Source organism: Electrophorus electricus, chromosome 2, assembly GCF_041902795.1.
Source record: "Electrophorus electricus isolate QZ-2024a chromosome 2, ASM4190279v1, whole genome shotgun sequence".
NCBI classification, from domain to species: domain Eukaryota; kingdom Metazoa; phylum Chordata; class Actinopteri; order Gymnotiformes; family Gymnotidae; genus Electrophorus; species Electrophorus electricus.
The window spans coordinates 23,775,009-23,793,987 of NC_137498.1; the positions used below are offsets into that span (position 1 = coordinate 23,775,009).

The 18,979-nt window shown below is 37.1% G+C and overlaps 1 protein-coding gene across 2 annotated transcripts in view; it reads right to left on the bottom strand.

Moving 5' to 3' along the window:
- Window positions 1-3,992: 3,992 nt before the first annotated feature.
- enpp1 (ectonucleotide pyrophosphatase/phosphodiesterase 1) overlaps window positions 3,993-18,979 on the bottom strand; it is a 56,162-nt gene continuing 41,175 nt past the window's right edge. For both annotated transcript variants that reach the window (XM_027001161.3, XM_027001153.3), the window contains 9 exons: window positions 13,272-13,359; window positions 12,290-12,474; window positions 11,863-11,902; window positions 11,325-11,479; window positions 8,343-8,478; window positions 8,058-8,132; window positions 6,586-6,718; window positions 6,134-6,278; window positions 3,993-4,820 (listed from right to left, as the gene is read on the bottom strand). In XM_027001161.3, the coding sequence (XP_026856962.2) occupies window positions 4,668-4,820; window positions 6,134-6,278; window positions 6,586-6,718; window positions 8,058-8,132; window positions 8,343-8,478; window positions 11,325-11,479; window positions 11,863-11,902; window positions 12,290-12,474; window positions 13,272-13,359 (1,110 nt within the window). In that variant the 3' untranslated portion in view covers window positions 3,993-4,667. The remainder of the gene's footprint in view (window positions 4,821-6,133; window positions 6,279-6,585; window positions 6,719-8,057; window positions 8,133-8,342; window positions 8,479-11,324; window positions 11,480-11,862; window positions 11,903-12,289; window positions 12,475-13,271; window positions 13,360-18,979) is intronic.

Here is an 18,979-nt window from a genome sequence, read left to right on the forward strand (position 1 = left end):
CCAGGGCATTGTCCTATGTGAATATGCAGCTGCCCCACATGTAGCCCAAGAGCCCTAAGGGAAGAGATTTACCAGGTACTAACCATCTTCATAACAGAGCTGTGCAACAGGGAACAGGGCAACTTGATAACATAGTACCAAAAAATAAGTATACAGTTATCCATTAACTTTGGCTACCTTTACTCTGCTATTTGCCCTACCACATAATTATAGCATTAACAGCTGGTCATATGTTTTTTTTAGCAAAAGTAATGCTCAACTACTAATGCGTTATATAAGATCTACTGGTGTAGGGGTGTTTTAAAGTTTCTTGCTTGTCATGAAGAGTTGATTATACCTAAATATGACCCTCTCCTCTCCCCAATGTATAAATTTGTTAAAAAACACTATTACGGAAAGCCAGATACCCACTAACAGCACTTAATTAAAGCTTTAAGCTACCCAGATAGCTAGTTGTCACCAACCAAACAACCCTATATATTCTGTAAATGAAATCAAGGTGTTCCTATGTGTATGTGAGACAAACATAAGGTTTGGAATTTAAAACTAACCAGATGCTAGGAGTATTGCACAAACCCTTCTGAATAGCAAGGTTAGCATTCACAAACTCCTGCCACATCAAGTCCAGTCTGATTCTGGTGGCTTAAATAAATGCAATGCAGACAGTGGTGTGACCCTCAGTTTCAACACTCCCATAGCCTCCATCACAGAAACTCAAAGAACTGACCAACCAATCAGAGTCTCACTGGTTACATGCAGAGAGAAAAGAAGATGGTTGTGAGATATATTTATCAAGTGTCTTTCTTTCTTTCCTCTGTCTGTGTCTTTCCAGGTACCTTCTTGCAGATCCCATGCTCAAAGATCTGTAGGCCCTGTTCACTTTCTAAACAAACTGCCAATCACTACATTGCAAGTGAGCAATCTGCCCACAGTAACATATGCAAACACTTCAAAAATTACATACATTTTTTTATTATTACAACACAAAGACATGTAAGCATTCTTACAAGTTGTCGATCCATTTAGCTTCTAGGGCTTTCGCTTAAATAAGGAAGCTCGCTTAAATAAGGAAGCTCTTAGCCTATCCCATGTAGAGCATAATGAAATGTAAATTTGTAAATATCTTGATTTTATTTTTCAATGATGTTTTAATTTAAAATACTGGGTAATTTGACTTGTCTCTGCATGCATTTGGTAGTCAAGTCAAATTTGTTTCACAACAGATGTCACAAAGCAGCTTTACAAATGTTTGAGCCCAAGCCCCTAGTGAGCAGACCAAGGGTGACGATGGCAAGGAAAAACTCCTTCGAGCATAAGGAAGTAACCTTGAGAGGAACCAAAACTCAAAGAGGGGCCCCATCCTCCCCTGGCTGACAATGGTCACCTAAATATTAACAATATAGACAACAGGGGTCAGAATAGTTTCAAGTTTCAAGTTTGGTTTATTTGTCACATACATAGTAATACACAGTATAACTCGCAGTGAAATGGTTTGCAAGTGCTCTGTCCAAACTGAGGAGAAAAAACAGGGGTGTATAAGGAAATATATATCTATATATATACAAAATATATTAACAATGTATGAACAATATATGTATAGTATGTTTATATACACAATGTACAATGTATGTATGGATATGTATAAGTGTATGTACACAATGTACAGTTCCAGCTTACATTTGAATATTTACAGTTACATGGTGGTGGTAGTCCCCACAGTTTATCATTTTCCCTGATTCAGGGCTTGAATGGCCTGTGGGAAGAAGCTCCTCTTCAGTCTCTCTGTCTTGGTCATCAGGGAGCGAAAGCACTTCCCTGACCTCAACAGAGAGAAGAGTCTATTGTTGGGCTGGGTGGGGTCCTTCACAATCCTCCTAGCCTTGGTCTGGCACCGCTTGTAATAGCTGCTCTGCAGGTCAGGAAGTTCCGTATGAGTGATGCGCTCTGCTGAACGCACCACCCTTTGGAGTGCTTGTCTGTCCTGCTTGGTGCTGTTCCCAAACCAGACTGTGATGTCCCCCGTGAGGATGCTCTCAACAGTGCAGTAGAAGTTCCACAGTACCTTGGAGGGCAGTCTGAAGTCTCTTAGGCATCTGAGGTGGTAAAGACGCTGACGAGCCTTCGTTGCCAGGGAGTTGGTGTGGCGGGACCAGGACAAGTCCTGTGAGATGTGAACACCAAGGTACCTGAAACTATCTACTCTTTCCACCGTGGTTCCACTGATCCTCACAGGTTGGTAATGCTGCTCCTGCTTCTTGCTGCAATCCACGATCAGCTCCTTTGTCTTGCTGACGTTTAGAAGGAAATTCTTTTCCTTGCACCAGTTTTCCAGGTGTTTAATCTCCTCCAGGTAGGCCCTCTCATCATTGTCCGAGATCAGGCCCACGATGACGGTATCATCAGCAAACTTGACAATGATGGTGGAGCTGGAAGTGCCTGTGCAGTCGTAGGTGTACAGTGAGTAGAGCAGGGGGCTTAGGACACAACCCTGAGGAGCTCCAGTGCTGAGGGTGAGGGTGGATGAGACACAGTTGCCTGCCCGTACTGATTGTGGTCTGTCTGTTAGGAAGTTGGAGATCCAGTCACACAGGGATGCATGCAGTCCTAGATCCTCCAAACTTAGTAGTGAGTAGGGAGGGGATGAACTCTTTTGGCATAGTCTGTAGCTGTATTTTGACTACACTTACCTTTTGGGTAGTACTGCTTTACTGTAGTTTACTGTAGTACTGCTAGCATTGCTTTTCCCATCCAGCTGGTTCTATAACAAGAGAATAGTGACGACAGCAGCAGTGGTTTTTATGCTGTTGCTCGTTAGAACAGGATTTTGTTAAGGTGATCACCTATTCAGCATCTCATGAGAGATGAGGTGTGTCTGTGAAGGAATTCAAAAAACACTTGAATGGAATTTCTGCTGAACATGCGGAGATGCTGATTTAAGAATAATGAGAGTGGTCTCATTTTTTTCCAGACCTGTATGTCTGTCATTTTTTGGAAATATATCGTTTTTTATATTTATTCATATATAGGCTACCAACTTTCACTATTTAATTAATTAAATTTTAATTAAGGTACTTTATTAATCCCTATGGGGAAATTGAATCTATACATTTAGCCCATCTATGGCATTAAACACACCCACAGTGTGTGGGCAGTGGGCATCCACTTCAGCTAGCACCCAAAGAGAATTTGAGGGTTAGTTGCCTTGCTTGTAGGAAAATTAAAACTAGGCTTCTCATCTTACATCTAATATTGCTAAGAAATGTACACTCAACACATATAGAGAAACTATTTCATGAATTTATTGCCTCTAGGTTGGATTACTTATTAGTCCCATCTTAATAACCCTACTTTGCCTGCCAGTTAAATTCTATATTGATTGTAACACCTGCATACGATGCTTAGAATTATGAAAAATTCTGCAGTGGTATGCTCATTCCGGCAAAGCCCCACAGCTATGAAATAACCTTCCTTCCATCATTTCAGGCACTGACCTAGTCTCAGACTTAGATAATATGCAGGTTTGTTGATAGTGCAGTAAAAGGGTGTGGGCCTTTGGATACACTTCATTGCCTTGGAGCCATTAGCACATGAGTTCCACTCTTGTGTTGCATTAACAGACCCATTGGGATACTCTAGAGATTTGCATATCCTTGTGCTTATAAAAAACTGCATTCCACTCATTCATTACCTACATTTTCTTATTAGAACTTCAGACTTTCTGATGTAAAACAGCAAGATTAATATTCTCAGAACAAGGCAATGAAATATTCTACATATCCCAGTTGCTTTGGGAGCTGGGGTCAGAGCACAGGATCAGCCATTGTACAGCACCTATAGAGCTGAAAGGGATAAGGGCCTTGGTCAAGGGCCCAACTGTGGATTTAAACCTGTAACCTTCTAATCAATTGGTAGGCCAAAGTCTTATCCACTAGGCTACTAGTGCCCCATAAAACTGCAGGTTGCCAATACAGGGAACAAACATACACCAGAGATAAACCCAAAATTAATTTATGTGATTTAACAATGAAGGGTACACAACATCCAGAATATACAGTACAACAATGCAGAGTACATAAAATAAGAAATAACTGAAGGCACATCCAAATATGTGAAGCTCCTTTTATTCTACTATTGCTTGGTCTGTAAGTATAACCTATATAAAATATCTAAAACCTTTGTCATTGTACATAAATTACTCACCTGGGAAATACGATTATGTTTTTATTGTCATGCCTTTTGATGTTGAATTGTTGTGTAATATGAACAACCAATATGTGCACAACTAAATTTAATTTATATATATATATATCTTTCTTTTTTATAATATACGGCTTATCCTGTTTCCAAATAGCTTTTTCCTTGTTTGAAATTCTCCAATTCTCTTTTTTAAGCACAATATCTTGAGCATGTATGAAACAACAATTTCTGGATGTGGTGTCCAAGATGTTAAAAACATGGCTGACAGTATAAACAAAACCAACTTGTCTTTATAAAATGGTCATTAAAATTAGTCTCCTTTATCAAAAAGAAGAAATTCTTTATATTATTTTACATCTTTGGTTGATTACAGCCTCACATTGGTGTAAAGTTTAATGAAGGTCCTTATGTTACCCAGACTTATAACCAGTCTCATAAGGTGGTCTGACTTTAGTCCCTAGGAGCAAATGCTAAAAGGTATTTAGAAAGGTCTTGAGTTGTAATGCATCTCCAACAGATAACTGGTCATGATAAAAACTCAGGCCAGTTAGAAGCTCAACATCTCGAACCCGTGCCACGTGATGCTGAACCCACTCCTGAACCCATGAGTAGTCACTTTTGTTCTGCAGGAGTAAGCAACATGAGAACAAAGATTAATGGAAGTTCAAGCAAGCAAGCACACACAGCAAAAAAATCCTTTGTGATCTCTCGTTCTGTCATTTAGTCAGTCAGGTTGGACAAACAGCCTAGCTCAGACTGCTTCCTGATCATTTTACACATCCTCTGCCTCAGTGTATCTGTTCATAATTGGTACACCTATATATTATCTAACCCCTGTGGTTAATGTTAAGTCTTTACTTAGAAAATGTTCTATGCTGTATACTGTCACCAAAGATGAACCTTAAGTGAGACTTTAAATTTGCATGAGTTCCTACACTGATCATGTTAATCTGGACAATTTCAATTTTCTGTTTTATACATAAAAACACAACACCTTCCTTGTACCTACACTCACTGGTCACTTCATTATGTTAAGATAACCTACATGCACATTCCTTAAACTAAACTAAGGCTGCATCCCAGATTTCAGACAGTTATTTAACCACACTCTCTCCTGTACATCAGTCTTCACTTTATGACCAGAGTGTGAGGTTTGCACAGTTATCAGGCACAGCAGAGTTTTTATGCATGTCACTGCATCTCACCTGGGTTGACAGAGGCCTGCAACCTAAAATTAGACAGCCAACTCTAGTCCTGTGGTCAAAATTTAACCATTGTTACAGAGTTGGAAAATGGTAAACAAATTGTGTAATTCCACAAATAACAAACAGACTATAGTTTCCATATACTCATGAGTTAATAATGTTTAATCGCTTCTTAAATTTTATTTTGACTGACTTACTGTTTCATATTGGCATTCTTTTATCCTCTAATAGTTTTGAGCTACTCCTTTCAACGTCATGATTTATAATTATTGTTCAGCTCCACTGCAAATTAAGACTACCCTCAGTGTACTCCAAGTATAAAAAAAAAGGTTAATTAAAAATTATAGTTTCTAAATTTTTCTAATTATGATGCTGTTGCGTGTATAGTCTGTCTAGTGTAATAATAGAGTGTATAGTCTGTCCAGTGTACATATAGTGTAAGGCATTTTGGACATTATTATCTGTGCTACTAAGAATTTAGTTGACTGCAGAATTTAGTTTACTAAATTTAGTTTAGCAGTTTAGTTTACTTAATTTAAAATTTAGTTTACTAGTTTAGTAGAATTTAGTTGACTGTATGTTCTGCTGATCACACAAGCCATCATATATGTACAAGTCTGACAATTTACTTGTAACAGATCTACACAGGTCTGCCTCAATACCCAGTTAAACATCGACATGAGAACAGGGTGAGGATATAATGTTTCTACATATTTAAGTTTATGACTCACATGACAGGTCTCCAGGTTGTCAGACCTGTGGGGAAGAATGAAAGAAACAGCCTCAAGAGGTCCATCACACTGTTGTACAACCACAGAGGAGTTCTTACAGCTCGTCAAAATCACAAAGAAATGTGTAGGTAAGGGTGTTTCCTTCCTGGTACAGAAAAATTAACAATGACATTATTTTTTTAATATTTCTGACATAGTAATTAAAAATATAAATGTATAATGTTTATTAATAGCAAACTAAGGTTGTATACATTCTTGACAGCATTACATACATATTGCCCATGACTAATGAATACTACACTAGATTAGGTAATATGTAATCCAAAGAAGTCATAGATAACATATTGAAGATTTAAAATAACCTAAAGCAATGGCTCAGTTAGTTTTTAGAAAAAAAGGAACGCACAAACATCCATCTGTATAAATGATTTTTTTCTCGTCAGACAACTTACACTATCTTCCCAGTCATGATGTCATAATTCCCATCAAAGTCTTTATCAAATATTGGTCCAGTCATGATATTCACACCATTCCGATCTTGAGAATATTTTACCACTAGACTATTGTGCAAGTAATTCCAAATACCTGTGAAAACAAGCAATGAAAATATAACACACATCCATGATAATGTAAAGAGGGCAAGGTGTTATTAGTCACAGTAAGTCTTATAGGGAGATTGAAGCCTTTAAATGCACATGGTAAAATCAAATAGTCACTATAACCATGTCACTTCAAATTAACTTGTAAACAGCAGTGATATAACTACTCAGTACTAAGAGCTGGGCTTCTGAATTTGAAAAGAAATGAATATTAAATCAGTGTCTGACAGTAGCCACTAGAGGGCAATAAGTCATCAATAGAAAGACATTTGATGAAGATACTTTAAAGTTAAAAAATAACTCACTGCATCCAAACCAAAGAATTAAGACCAATATTTAGTATGCATAGTTTCCACATTATGTCCAATTTTTATTGACACTGATCTAAACGTTTCACAACATTTAATGAGAACAGAGCACTTTCTGGCAGTCGACAAAACTTTAATATTTGTCAGTCTATCACTGTATATGTCTGTGGGTTTGTTTGTTTGTTTGTTTTTTAAATAAAATAAGTTAGTTGTGGAAATTGTGTAGGACTCATTATTTTCTTAGAAAAATACACCTAAAAACATACATGCACTTCACATAAGGTCTACTGTTATATCTAACTGAACTTAATTTTTTATAAGCCCTGGAGATATTCCACAAATAACCCTGGAATAGTCGTTCTTTGTTAGACCAAAAGGATACACAAACAAATCTGTGATCTTGACCCTACATCAAAGTTAATCCTCCTGCTTTAAATGTGCCATTATTCTGACTTATAGTAGTCAGCTGGACTTGATGGCTTGATGTTTTTTGTTTTTTTTCCTGTATTAAAATATTTCTGGAATATGACTAGACATAGGTGTGTTAATGGAAAATATTTACACAAGACACCATTTAAACACTACACAAAGAGTAGTCAAACTGAACTTGGTAAAAAGCTGAGGGAAAAATATTAGAAAAATAAATAAATAAGTAGATTCAAGTTCATTTCATTCGTTAAATTAATTTACTGTACACTGACCAAACACATTATTAGAAACCATGTCTTGTATGTATAAAAATCTATACAAACCACTTTATTAAGTATAGTCATTTTCTATGTGCACTTTATAACTATAAATATAGACCCATCTGTAGCCCATCTGTTGGCAAATCTTTTTCTAGCAGCCTGCCAGCCAAATGTTTTCCAGTCCTGTGGTTTACAGTGTTACTGTGATCAAAACAAAATAAGTGTTTTCCTACAAGGTGTTTTTGGTGAAGTGGTTGGTGAATGTACATTCATGCTAGTATCCATGAAAAATAATTCATTTTTCTGTCAAGATGAAATAAGAAACTACCTTTGAAGGCTGTAAACATTGGTGCCATATTACTTGTAATTAAGGAGTCAGATGCAGTTCCATTTGGACCAAAATCTGCAGGGGAAAATCTGGTTAATTGAGTTGAATATACTGCTGTAGGAATTAGAAGTAACAAGCAGTACAGCTCAATCACTTATTAAATCCCATTTTTCCAAGTGACCACACTCCTGGTTTCAATGACTGAGAAGTAAGTCACACCCACACACAGCGTCTGATTATTTAACCTAGGTCTGTGCAAAAACATGAACATCCTGTGAAGCTCACTGGGAGGATGGAGAAATCCATATGTCAGGGTGGGCTTGTCCTTGTAGCTGGAGCAGTTCTGACTCAACTCGGCTGGTATGCGCACATCAGCACGAACACACTCTTCTTCTGAGCAATTTAAACATGGCACGCCAACCTGATCATGTGCATTTGAGAGAAACAGGGAGGCAGAGCATAAGTGAGGGATACAGCTGCAATATAACCTTATGACCAGAGGGGACACAGGATACACTGTGCCTTATGAAGTCAAGCCAAACTGACCTATACTCAAGCTGTTAGGAAGACAGGGTGTAGTTTTCATCTAGGATAGTTTTAAAAGCAGTGAGACAGGAATGTGAAAAGTGATGATCCTTTAGTTGAACTCTCTGGAAATCACTTCTGGGACCTCTTCCCATTTTTAGAAATAATAAACAAAATTCTTACAAACTACACCTAATATACCTCTCACCTACTACACCTATCATCTATTCCTTTGGTAGTTGGGGCAGTAGATGATAGTAGTTATACTGTGTGCATATGATACACACTTCATTCCTTGTCTGACTCCTTTGCAGGGTTTTGCCACTTAAGACAAAGTGTGGTCCCCCCACCCCAGTTAGTAATTGGTGAGGAATCGCGATCCAGCAGATTGGAATGACGAGCCAAAACCACTCTTAGTTCCTCTTTTTCTCTAACACCATGTTAGGTAAAAACTTGTGTTAATCCTTAAATCAGTCTCAGAGTTGGTGGACGTGAGGTGGGCTACCTCTGTATATGTCATCTTTACCAGGCATGTCAAGGGTAGGTGGGAAGACGTGGCTTACTGTGGAGTTGGTGACTAATCTATAAGTCTCTGCAGGTATTCACTACTTCTCTGATGTGACTACAGAGTGCAGGGAACCACACTGTTTGATGGTGTGTGCACTTTTACACTAGTGCATCTTTCACTATGAGCTGGTCTCATACTGGAACTGGAAAAGTGAGTTGGCTGGGATAGGTGACTTTACATGGACATGCTACATTATGTACATGAAATTTGTAATGTATCTGCATTAAAAGTAGGCCAAACCCTTTGGAGCTCAGCAGTGGAAGTCAGTTTTACTGTGACTTATTGTCCAACAAGATAAAAAGAGAGACTTTTGCATGTCCTGGTGACTGCTAAAGCAGGGAAAACAGCTGCAAATGTGCTGAGAAACAGCACTACCTTCCCTGCATTGTCTATGCACACCAATTTTGTGATAGTTATAACCAGAGCTTAATTGTTCTTTTATAAGTTTGATTTTTTATGCTATCTGCCTTGGTGACCTTGTTGTGAAGAATTTGCCCTGTCAGAACCACACTGTCAGAACTCAAATGACTTTTTTTGCTCTTGCCTTTTGCTGAAAAACATCTTTGCTTTGACAGAGAATACAGGTGTCTTTATGCTTCCTTCTCTGCTTTGTCAAATGGTTTCTTTGCTTCCAATAAGCTCTAAATAACAGATTATAAATAACATGATTAATTTCCATGTTCATTATATTCAGTATTTAAGCAGCTCCAGGGTCATATGAGGTCATGCCTGCAGCTGCTTCATCTTTGGGAGAACTCAAATCCCCTTTGACTCATTAACAAGCTTGCAACTGTAGACCCCTCATTCTTGTCACAAAGAAGCTCCTTTAATGCTATGGTAAGTGAGAGCATATGGAAAACTTTGCTTAGGTAATTAGCCATGTGCCAAATATTTGCAATAATTTGTGGTTCCAGCATGTGCAAACTTGACTGTTCTACAATCTGGTATGGTTCCTGTTCTTTATATCTTTAGAATCACAACATGCTGTCTCTTGTACTTGTCTCTTGTGTTTCTCCCCGCAGTGTAAGGCAGAAGGTCTTCTGTCTGTTCACGCATTCTTTTTAGGAAAATCTTTCGAGTGTAGAGTTGATGTTTTAAATTTTATCATAAGCTTCCTCAGTTTTGCTACACAGGCTCATTTTATTTTGATAAGCATACTAAATCAGCCAGAGGAGGAAGGCCCACCGCCTTTGTGTCTTGGCCCTCCCAAGGTTTCTTCCTCATGCTCTAGTTTTTCTTTGCCACTGTCACCCTTGGTTTGCTCACTGGGGGCTTGGACTCAGCCATCTGTAAAGCTGCTTTGTGACAACATCTGTTGTAAAAAGCACTATATAAATAAATTTGATTTGATTTAAATTGTTTGCCACTTTTTTTGTTGTTTTGTGTCTATGTGTCTAGCTGGAGTCATTCCCATTTTTGTCTCTTATAAATTCTTACAGTGATTTTATATTGTTTGTTTGTTTGCATACTGGTGCCAAATGCAAAGGCATTCCAATGTCCATGGGTTGAATGAACAATGATGTTATTGCATGCAAGGATTAAACAAGCAATCCCAGTAAATCAGCAGTTTCTGAAATATTCAATCCAGCCCGTCTAGCACAGCCAACCATGCCACACTTAAATCACCTTTCTTCCCCATTCGGATGCTCAGTTTGAACTTCATCAGGTCATAGATATTTGCATTAACAAGCTTTTGAACAGGTGTATCTAAAAAAGTGGGTGAGTTTATATATAAAATACTTTGGGGGTGGGGGGTAGGGGTTAAATTTTCTCCCTCACACGTGGGTCTTTAACCAATATTATTATAATTTATACATATTATTTATGTACTTTACATTCAACAGAAGGCATAGAAATGATTATTTCATAAAAATCTGTCCTAAAAAGAAAAATGGTAATATAAAAGGAAAATGTGATAAACAGTATAAGAATACATGGACAGTACTCTGGGCAATGCTCCTGATTTATATTGAGGTTTGACCATATAATGAATGGTTCATAAATGTAGTGAAAGACAACATGAGAAACAAAAATATGACTTAAAAGTGCTGGGGCAGGGTCACCTCTGGGGTAGCCTCTTTTAGCACAGAGCCTCCATACAGAAATTACAGGGACCATCAAACACTGTTCAAATACCTTCAACTGTTTTTTAATGAAACCAAGGACAAACTCACCTGTGGTTCCAGGGTATAAGCAACCCACAGAGGCATAAGAATGTCTTTGCTGTATCCACTAATATAGGAGGAATGATTAAGCATGCAGTAGTGTGCATTCTCTTGTAGAACCCGAGGAAGTCCATATGGTAGGTGACGCTGCTTGGCACTCAAATCTGTCAGGGTACATGATTTACACAAATATGTCATAAATATGAACACTTTTCAATGTTCTGCTTATGTCTAACATACACAAAACACAAGAAAAATAACTGACAAATAAAAACAGTCAAAGGCTATATCCAGCAAACAAAATATGATTTTAATACATAAACATTCAGAATACCATATTTAACACAGAATAGTAGCCTATATGAGGCTTGCAGTTAGCTCACTACATCCTGAGTTGTTAAAAATAAAAAAAACAAAAAAACCACAATGAGCTCATGCCTAATTCACTATTGCAGCAACCAACAAAAATAAACTTGAGACAACAGCATAACATGAATCCAAACATATGTGGAAAAGCACATTTATTTAAAACAAATAATCTACATACCTGAATCTGAACTGATGAGTTGTCGGTTGAGATTTTCAACCTGAAACAGATAAAAAAAATTAAGTGCAACAAAAAAAAAAAACATTATTATAGGACTTTCAAATTACTTTTTTATAGATATGACTTTCAAATTCCTTTGTACAGATAATAATAATAATAATAATAATAATAATAATAAATGTTATAGATAATAAAAAACAGAAATGGAGCAAAACACAAGGCTAAACACTGACAGAATTCATTATATCTATTATGACAATTGGGTATGAAACAAAAAGCCCTCATGAGCATGATAAAGGCAATTGCTCTTGATCTGCTCATTTTTAACCCTTATCCTATCCAGCCTTTGTGGAGCTGAAAAGGATTATTAAAATTCCTTCATACACACCACCATTTCAGGGTATGATCGAGTTTATGTGATGAAAACCTGGAATTTTGAGTGGGAACTACACACGCAACCTCGGTTGTCATCTGGAAAGGGAACCATAGTAGAACAGATGGAGGCAACAGAAGCCTCAGCCGGGTAAAGAGGTTGGTGAGGCGGATTCCGCAAGAGGTGGTTGAGACTCCCATGAGTGCCATTGTTTGGGGCAGGAGGAATGTCCAACAGATCTGAATTGAATTACATGCACATTTTCTTATTTATATTGCACATTTTACCACAGTTTTACCTTTAAATTTTGACAAAATATTTCTGACTGGCCTAAGTTACATAGTTAAGAGTTAGGGATTAGTGGTTATTGTTTGCTGGTTACTCTGCTCCAGAGCCAACATGTTATGGTATTTATTTCTAAGCACTTCAGTAAGTTTTTCTCTTTCAAAATTGTTAAGTGTATAGCTTATGCCATATTATGCTGTATCATGACTTTTCTATTTCACTTTAGTCCAAGTTTTTCTCACACTTCAAAATATCCCATTATTCACACCATGAATCTTTTGGCATTCTTTTTATTAGCAAAAAAAGGTTTGTGTAAAATTAATAAACTCCAAATGCACATTTTACAATAGTCATTCTTGCACATTTTGACTAATAATTAAAAATGATAAATCAAACATAAAATATATGCAATAAGGAAGTTTTATACTACTGCTAAGAAAACATTAAATAGTTTGAGAAACTAAATTCATATACTCAGATATAATCTTTTGTAGAAATAAAGCATCAGCATTAGACAAAAGATGCGTTTCCAGTACAACTTGAAAACCCTGTTTTGAAAACTCTCAATCTAATCAATCTAATCTTACACATTAATAGACAGATATGTTTCCTTCTTTTTTATGTGATATAGGAAACCAAGACTTTTATGTTATCATATTTTATGTGAACAGCATCATGACAAGTGTATGCAAGATTTGTGAAAGTTTCCATTTCACTCACGGACTGGTATAGAGGTTTTTAGACCACTTACCACATAGGAGGTTATACACTTCTATGTTTTCAAAGGGAGCCACAGTTGTCTTAAACTTCAGTCCTGGTCCATATCCTATAAAAATGGCCTACAGAAAATGACAGTTATTAGTATAATATAAGGAAGCAAAATATTAGATTAGTTATTAGTATATATTAGTATAAAATTGTTATTGGTCAGGAATGGTGTGCAATAAAATGTCCATACTGCACACCAAGGCCTGACAAGAATCTACAGATTAATTTATTATATGGAATTGTACTGTCTACAGTTCATATTAACAGTCATAATAAAGTTTGTATGTACAAGTATGTAAAAAGGAGATTATATGTTTGTAAAAAAGGAAAAAACTGTTTTTCCCCTATAGCAACAACAATGAAGTCAGTCTACTCCTGAAACAGGGTGATCTGGAAATGTCTCACCCAACTGCAAAATCCCTCTGGCTCCTCACACTCTACATCATGACAGTGTGCTACAATTGGGGAATAAAATCTAGCCCACAAGGCATCCACATGTAAACATTTCGACAAAAATAACTTACAGCATTTGGAATTTTTGTCCCTCTCTATGGTAATGCACAGTACTAACATACAAAAATCCCCTTCTATGTAACTGTTTCCTTTTTAGAATAATTTTAGTAACAGACAGCCAGTTAAGCCACACACCTCTCTCTTTCTTTATGGAAATAATTAGACATTACTGGCTAACCACAGCAGGAGATGCGCACAGACCAAACTATCATTAAACCTTCATCACACAAAAAAACAACAACAAAAACATTTTGTGACTAAGCATGCCTAGTGATTTACTGTTTGCGCCACTTGTCAAAAGCTCTTTGAGCTGCATCTGTGCATTTTAAAATATGAACACCAATGTCAACGCACTGTTCTTATATTCCCCCAGCTTCATATTTTCATTAAATTAGTTTGTCCAGTTTTACCATATATTTTGAATAAGAAATGCTTAATAATCTTAATAATAAGGCTGCTTTACCCAGGCATACCACTGTCTACATTCCAAACACCAGTTTACCCTTCAGTTTTAATTGCATAGCTCATCACAAGCCTTTAAACTGCTATAGCTCCTTTAGCTTTAAAGTTAACCCCACCAAATCTCCTGCAGACTTTTTGACTACTAACCCAAACAATGATTTTGCTTTACAGACCTCTGAAATGTCTCCCTTCATTCAAACACTGTGACAACCAAAACACACACACACACACACACACACACACACACCCAACTACCAACTCAAATACAATCAGTGGTATTTCTATAGCATCCACTCATATACACATCTCTAAAAATACATCACTACGTCTCTATTAACCTGCAGGACACCCACAGACTACTTTGGGACTCCTAATAATACACCACACCAACTATGCCCTTTTTCAGAACAAAAACAGTACAGTGACACTATTAATTTTGCAAACCCTTTACAATTCACTGTATTTCTGCATAGATTTTTACCATAAATTGTAAAACCCATAAACCCAATAAACAAATGATGCAAAAATAGTCAGATAGCTTTTACATTTACTAAGCAAAATGATCCAATATGAAATATATTTATCATAAAAAGTAGGTGCATCCTTGCCTTCATTAATTGATGTGACTCCTTTGAGCAGCAATAACCTCAGTCGATCATTTCCAATAACTGGATCAATACTGCCCAATGGGATAGAAGAATTTTGGTGGGCTTCCTTGTATGAACTGCTGTTTTAAGGTCTTTGAGCATTTCTTTTGAGTTAAAGTCATGGGTTTGGCCATTCAAAAATGTTGAATTTCTCCTGCTAACCATTTCTTTGAACTTTGAACACCATCCTAGACCTGAGGCAGCAAGGCAGCTCCAAACTATGTCATTACCACCCCCATTGTCTAAGAGCTGGGATGAGGAACCTATGATACAATGTGACATTTGGTTTTTGACAAACATAACACAATTTTTAAATTTTTTTTAAAGGCTTTATTGGCTTCATCTGTCCACAAAACATTCTTCCAAATGGCTTCTGGCTTATCCATGTGGTCTGGTGGGCAGCAGAGCCATTTGTGGAGAGTAGTGGTTTCCTCCTTGCTATCCTCTCATGCGCACCATTATTGTTCAGTGTTTCTGCAGTGTTTCAGAGGACTCATGAACATTAACATTACATAGGTCCTCCTATGTTTCCCTGGGGCTTTTTGTGATTTCCTGTAATATTATTTGCTGCATCCTTAGGACCACTCCTTGAGAGAGTAACAGTAGTATTGAATTTCCTCAAATTGTATAACATCTACCTCCCAGTGTAACCCTTGTAACCTTCCAACTCTTGATTGAAACTCCTGACATCAATTACCTCTTTAGCTCAGAGAGGTTCACAACTTTTTATGACAACAATATCATGTTGGATATTTTTCTTCAATAAATAAATGTAACAGTTATAACCTTTTGCATAATTTGTTTACCTGGGCTCCATTTTTAAGAATCAGATGATTATCTAAGGTCAAATGTATGCAGAAATACAAAAAACCCAAAATATGCACCTTGTAATTGTAATGGCCTGAGTGCCGCAGGGCAAGGAGCAGGACGTTCAGACTCCCTCGACGTTGATGGACGTTTATTGTGAGACAGAAGACAAGGGCACTCACATAAATGGTGTAAACATAATACATGGAACATCGTGAAACACAAACGCTAACGAGCAATGATACACATATGTTTAGGTTTACACATCCAACTACTGGCAACACAGCGCACACCAACCTCGGTTTAAATACACAGACATTCTACACACTAAACCATCTGCAGGTGTGCACAGACACCAGAGGCGTGGCTACAAATAAAAACAATTACAATGAATTCCACTGCACGCATTGGGATGAAGCATGTGACCAGTGGAAAGAGGAGCAGTCCGTGACAGTAACACATGACTATGGTCCACAATAAAACTGCACCATACATTTTTACAAGCTTGGAATTCTCTAGATATTTTCACAAAAACCATAAAAATGATCCAAAATACAAGTCCCTAATTAAAATTCCTAATGGTGAATGCAAGTACAGTGAGATAAAAAGAACCACAAAGGATTCACTATGGAATCTAAAAAGACATGTGTTTTGAAAACATAACAGTTTGCATAGTTTTTGATACACAGCAGACCAAACAATATTATTGTTTTTTGGTTAAATGAATTTTAGGTGAATATTTTTTGCAGCCTGCTGCTGGTTTTCCTTCAGTTCAATAAAATATGACACCTTTATTAAAGTGTTTTTAATCTTATTTTTGTTAAGCTAAGAACTCATTTTTAAATACATATTAAAAAAGAAGGGCAGTTGGAGCAGAGGAAATACAGAGCACTCTGAGCAAAGAGCGTGAATAAGAAAATATGGAGCGAAGTTTGAATGATGTGATTACAGAATACAAATAATTCCACTTCTTGTTTCAATATGGAAATATTTCAAAACTTCTTGCACTGACGTTCAAGAAGCCCAACTTTTTACATTCACAGAAATACTAAAGACATGAATCATGTACATCCATATTAGCATTTGTTGCAGTATAGCTGGTAAGAGAACTAGGGTGGACATGAATATTACCGCACATAAGCAGCAATACAATAAATGCAAGGCAAAAAATAAAAGAAGTAGGATGTCATACTTTAAAACTGAATTTGGTTTGCATGTTGGCAGCCACTGACAACACATTCATTTTATGAACATGAATGACTATAATGTAAGAGGCTGAGGCCAAGTTAAAATATGAAGTCTAACTGAAACGGGTTATGGAAATAGTTATTGTTATTTTGTTTAAATAACTTTCTAGTTCCCTACCCCAGAATATCCATGCACAAGAAAACATGCAATGAGAATATTTGGAGAATGTTTACAAATGACAAAAGAAGTTTCTTGTAAACAGCAACAAGGTTCAAAAGATTACCTAGACGGTATATGAATTCATTGCTTAAGGTGACCAGCCAATCTATAGTATAGATTGTACACTGCTAGGCCAAAAAAAAAGGTCACGTGACCTTTTTTTTGGCCAGGCAGTGTACAATCTATACTATAGAGAGTGTAAGCACCTCCCATTGGAAAATTACTGCATGGGTGATTATTTTTCAGCTGACAACAAGTTTTTTAACCCTAACTGATGCAGTGAGTAGCTTCTCATTTCTTAAACAACCATGTTGAAAGACACATCCTGTGGTCGTGGAAAAGATGTTAATCTGTTTCAGAAGGGTCAAATTATTGGCATGCATCAAGCAGAGAAAACATCTAAGGAGATTGCTGAAACTACTAAAATCTGGTTAAGAACTGTCCAATTCATTATTAAAAAGTGGAAGGACAGTGGGGAAACATCATCTTCGAGGAAGGAATGTGGTCGGAAAAAATCTTGAATGATCGTGATTGACGATCACTTAAATATGTGGTGAAATTAAATCGTAGAAAAACAACAGTGGAACTCAGGGATATGTTTAATAGTGAAAGTAAGAGCATTTCCACACACACAATTCAAAGGGAACTTAAGGGATTTGGACTAAACAGCTGTGTAGCCTTATGAAAACCACTTCTCTGTGAGGCTAACCGGCAAAAACAGCTTCAATTTGCTATGGAGCATAAAGATTGGACTCTGGTTCAATGGAAGAAGGTCATGTGGTCTGATGAGTCCAGATGTACCCTGTTCCAGAGTGATGGGCGCATCAGGGTAAGAAGAGAGGCGGCTGAAGTGATGCACCCATCATGCCTAGTGCCTACTATACAAGCCTGTGGGGGCAGTGCTATGATCTGGGGTTGCTGCAATTGGTCAGGTCTAGGTTTCAGCAACGTTATGTGCCCAAAGAATGAGGTCAGCTGACTACCTGAATATACTGAACGACCAGGTTATTCCATCAATGGATTTTTCCTTCCCTGATGGCATGGGCATATTCCAAGATGACAATGCCAGGATTCATCGGGCTCAAATTGTGAAAGAATGGTTCAGGGAGCATGAGACATCATTTTCACGCATGGATTTTCACACATGGATTTCACACATGGAGTGTCCAGACCTGAACCCCATTTAGAATATTTGGGATAAGCTGGAGAAGACTTTGCGCAGTGGTCCAAATCATCAATACAAGATCTTGGGGAAAAATTAATGCAACTGTGGACAGAAATAAATGTGACATTGCAGAAGCTTATTGAAACAATGCCACAGCGAATCTGTGCTGTAATAAAAGCTAAAGCTTTTTTGGCCAGGCAGTGTCTGTTCTGGAGTTTTTGGAGCCATGATACATCCTCCCCACTTTGACAGTACATCTCAGACACTGCCATGCTACAATATTTGTGACCTACAAGCCTTGTAGATGTGACTGCATTCAGATTTACTACTGAGATTTGGATGTTTACCCAATGTGATTGCTTCACCTTACTGCAGACTGGATCGACTCATTTTTAATTTAAACATTATAGTACTTACTGTCTGCTACTCATGTCATACAGCAGAGCATTTGATGCAGGCAATCAAAATGATGCCAAAAACATTAATTTCTATAAAATGCATTTTCATATAGATGTTTTTCTTTATTAATAAAAAACATTTAAAGCAATTATTTTTGTAAATTGCACTGGTTTTACTAATGTAAATATGTTTGCAACTATAATTGGGACATCCCTAATAGACATGGTATAAGTAAAGGATAAAGCTCACATTATAATGATTCACATTGGGGACTTGTTCCAGTCCAAATGT